The sequence below is a fragment of the Coenobita brevimanus genome, chromosome 15, assembly GCF_032717465.1.
Source record: "Coenobita brevimanus isolate Jiangsu-jjx chromosome 15, ASM3271746v2, whole genome shotgun sequence".
In the NCBI taxonomy this organism is placed as follows: Eukaryota; Metazoa; Arthropoda; class Malacostraca; order Decapoda; family Coenobitidae; genus Coenobita; species Coenobita brevimanus.
Window position 1 is genome coordinate 23111812 of NC_136968.1, and position 4054 is coordinate 23115865.

Genomic DNA, 4054 nt, shown 5'->3' on the forward strand with positions numbered 1-4054 from the left:
AATGATGAAGAGCGAAGGAAAACTAGAATTGTTCGGGAGATGGTTGATCGGGTTGAGCAGAGGGTGTTGCGATGGTGTGGGCATTTGGAGAGGATGGATAATGAGCAATTGGTGAAAAAGGTAACTAGATCAGATGTGAGAGGTGTAAGGCTGACAGCAAGACCACGAATAGGATGGATGGACAGTGTGAAGAGAGTGTTGGATGCGAGAGAGATGTCTGTTGAGCAAGGAAAGGTGGTTGTGCGTGATAAAAATGAATGGAGAGAAATTGTGAATGAATAAATGATGACTCAGCCCAGAGAGGATACTCTCTCAAATTTTGTCTGATCAACTGATCAGGTCAGGTGTGGGTAAGTGGATGGGTCCATTATGATGTGGCAGGGATAAACCAGGTCTGCTGTCGGGCCCTGCTGCGGATGTCACTGATTGCACTGCGCAGTTCACCCTCGTGCAGTTTTGTGTGGTGAGGATCTGTCCCTTCTCCCTTTTGGGGTTAAGATGAATGTGTTTTGAGTGTGAGTGGATGAGTAAATTCGGAGTGTGTCGTCCCGTTTTGGCTACCTCCCTTTCTTTGGGGAAACAGCCTAGGTATATATATATATATATATATATATATATATATATATATATATATATATATATATATATATATATATATATATATATATATATATATATAATCAGCCATAACTACTCCACTGCTGAACAAAGGCCTCCCCCAACCTTTTCCACGAATTCGTTGACTGAGCCAATCTTTGCCACTTTTTCCCTGCAAATTTCTCTATCTCATCTCTCCATCTCCTGTCTGGCCTTTTTCTGCTACGCTTACAGTCTCTTTGTGTCCAGTCAGTCAGTCTCTTGCTCCATCGGTTATCCCTTCTTCTTGCTATATGGTTTGCCCACCTCCATTTCTGTTCTTTTATAACTTCTAAAATATCTTTGACTTTAGTTTGCTCTCTCACCCAAGTTGATCTTTTCTTGTCTTTTAAAGATATTCCCAACATTGACCTTTCCATTGCTCTCTGAGAACGGATTAATTTATATTCCATTGATTATGTTAGTTTCCAGGTCTCACAACCATATGTCATAGCTGGAATTATACACTCGTTATATACTTTTCGTTTCATACAAACTGGCAAGCTACTTACCATAATGTCTCTATATTTACCGAAAGCTTTCCATCCAATTGTAATGTGTCTTTTGATTTCGCTATCATGATCTTTCGTTAATTTTAGTATTTGTCCCAAGAAGTTGTACTCCTTAACTTCTTCAAGAATTTCGTAGCTTATTCTGATAATGCTCATTGGTGTTTGTGGATTAAACATTACTTTAGTTTTACTTCGGTTCATCTTCAGTCCTACTTTCAGACTTTCTCTGTTCAGGTCATTTGACATTTCTTGCAATGCCTCCGCAGTTTCTGAGATTAGGACAATGTCATCTGCAAATCTTAAATGGTTTAGCTTTTCTCCATCAATGTTCACTCCTTTGTTTTCCCAGTCTAGCTTTCTGAAAATACTTTCTTGGCATGCTGTAAATAATTTTGGTGAAATTGTATCTCCCTGATGCACGCCCTTCTCAATCTTAATTTATTCTAACTCCTTATGTAATTTAACTGTAGCAGATCCCTCTTTATATATGTTTTCGAGCAGGTTTATAATGCTCTTATTCACTCCTTGTTCTCGCAATGAATTTATAATTGCTATGTGCTCCACCGAGTCGAAAGCCTTTTCGTAATCAACAAAACCTAGGCAAAGTGGTTTGTTATATTCTATAGTTTTCTCAATTAGCTGGTTCATTGTATGTAGATGATCAATGGTCGAATACCCGCTTCGGAATCCTACCTGTACACGAGGTTGGTTTTCCTCCAAAATTGTTGTTATTCTGTTCGTAAGAACTTTAATGAAGAGTTTGTAAATGACTGATAATAAGCTAATGGGTCGATAGTTATTAAGATCTTTTGAGTCACCTTTTTTGTAGAGTAAAATAACTATTGCATTACACCATGTTTTGGGAATTTTCTTTTGTTTTATACAGTGGGTAAATAAGTGAGCAAGCCTATTTTGTATTTCCACTCCGGCATCCAACAGTAAATCTGTTACTATTCCATCTTCTCCCGAAGCCTTCCCTCTTTTCATATTTTTAAGACAAATATTTACCTCGTCTGGTGTTACCTCAGGTATTTCACTTGTGTCAACTGAAAAGTTAGCTATTGGTACTACTGTCTTTGATGCATACAGTTCTTTGTAAAATTCTTCAACTCTCCTCACCATCTTATCTCTGCATTTAATGATTTCACCGTTTTTTTTTTTCTTTCAATGATGTAATTTGTTGCTTTCCTAGTGCCATTTTACTTCGGACCTGTTTCAGACTTTTTCCATTTTTCATGGTTTCTTTGATCTGATCCATGTTTCTCTTTCTTTTTTCTTCTCTTTGTCTTTTGTTGATAAGCTTATTTAATTCTGCTCGTTCTATTTCGTCATTCTTTGTCTTTACTTTCATTTCCTTTCGTTTTTTCATAAGCTCGAGTGTCTTGTCTGAATACTTCTTGGCTTTGGTTGTATTAGGTTTTCCTACTACCTCTGCTGATTCTCTTAGCACTTGTGTTAGTCTGTCATTCAGCTCATCAGTGTCACATTCAGCTTTATTTAGAACCAGAAATCTGTTCCTTATTTCCAACTGAACGGCTGCTTTGTTTTCGTTTACTATTATTGGGCATATCTTTTTATCTTTAATCATCTTCTTTCTTTCCTTTCTGAAATTGAATCTTGCTGTACAACCCACCATTCTATGATCACTACCTATATTTCCTTTGTTGATAACTTTGACATTTGTGATCGTGTTATTCTTATCTGCTATAATGTAGCCGATTTCATTTTTTGTTTCTCCATTAGGGCTTCTCTAGGTCCACTTTCTTCCTGTTCTTTTGTGGAAGAATGTGTTCATTATTCTCATGCTAAACATTTCAGCAAAATTTACCAGCATCTCTCTATTCCTTTCTCCCACTCCAAATTTTCCCATACATGCTTCTCCAGTTTTCGACTTCCCAACTTTTGCATTGAAGATGTCATCATAGAATGTTTCTATTTCTTCATCTGGGCTTTGAGAAGTTGGTGCATATACTTGTATAACTTTCATGGTATATTTTTTGCATAGTCTAATGACAACAAATGCTGCTCTGTCAGATACACTGCTGAATTTAACAATGTTGTCTGCAAGATTTCTGTTAATTATAAATCCTATATATATATATATATATATATATATATATATATATATATATAGTGATAGAGATAGATTACATATATATATATATATATATATATATATATATATATATATATATATATATATATATATATATTTAATCATCATCATCGTCATCATCTGGACCTCCTTTCCCACCCTAGGGCAGGGTGAGGAATACCAATGTCCAGACAGCCCAAATTTGCCCAATCCCATGGACCATGCTTCCATTCGCTCACCATTCAAGCCCTCGGAATCTTGGCTCTATCGGATACGCCAAAAACATTCACCACGTTCTGTAGCTTCACATAATCGTATCCAATAGAGTCAGTCCAGACGCTGCCATGTTAAAAAAGGGGCGCCAAAATCCCTGATCATGCACTTCTCCTCACAACATTCATCCAGCCAGCTCGATCTCCTGTCAGTTTCCTAGCCTCACCGACTTCCAATCCTCTCTTCCTTACACATTCATGCACCACATCCCTCCACCTTGGCCTACCTCGCCTCCTCCCTCCTTTAAATTCGCTCAGATGTACCTTCTTCACCACTCTATTGTTATCCATTCTCTCCACATGACCATACCAACTCAGTGCACTCTCTTCGATTCTGGTATCCACAGACTTCTTCACTCCGCATCTTCCACTAATCACATTATTTTTTATCCTATCCACCCTCTGTACTCCACATACACTCCTCAGCAGTCCCATCACCACTGCTCTTACTCTTAACTTTTCATTTTCATGCCACACCATAGTCTCACATCCATATGTTAAAGTTGGCATTAACACTTCTTCATGTAAACCTCGTGCAG

At 37.6% G+C, this 4054-nt stretch overlaps 1 protein-coding gene across 1 annotated transcript in view; it reads right to left on the reverse strand.

The window, feature by feature from the left end:
- Window positions 1-2887: 2887 nt before the first annotated feature.
- LOC145390699 (sodium-dependent multivitamin transporter-like) overlaps window positions 2888-4054 on the reverse strand; it is a 40812-nt gene continuing 39645 nt past the window's right edge. The window contains exon 4 of the mRNA XM_080265491.1: window positions 2888-2920. Within this exon, the coding sequence (XP_080121617.1) occupies window positions 2888-2920 (33 nt within the window). The remainder of the gene's footprint in view (window positions 2921-4054) is intronic.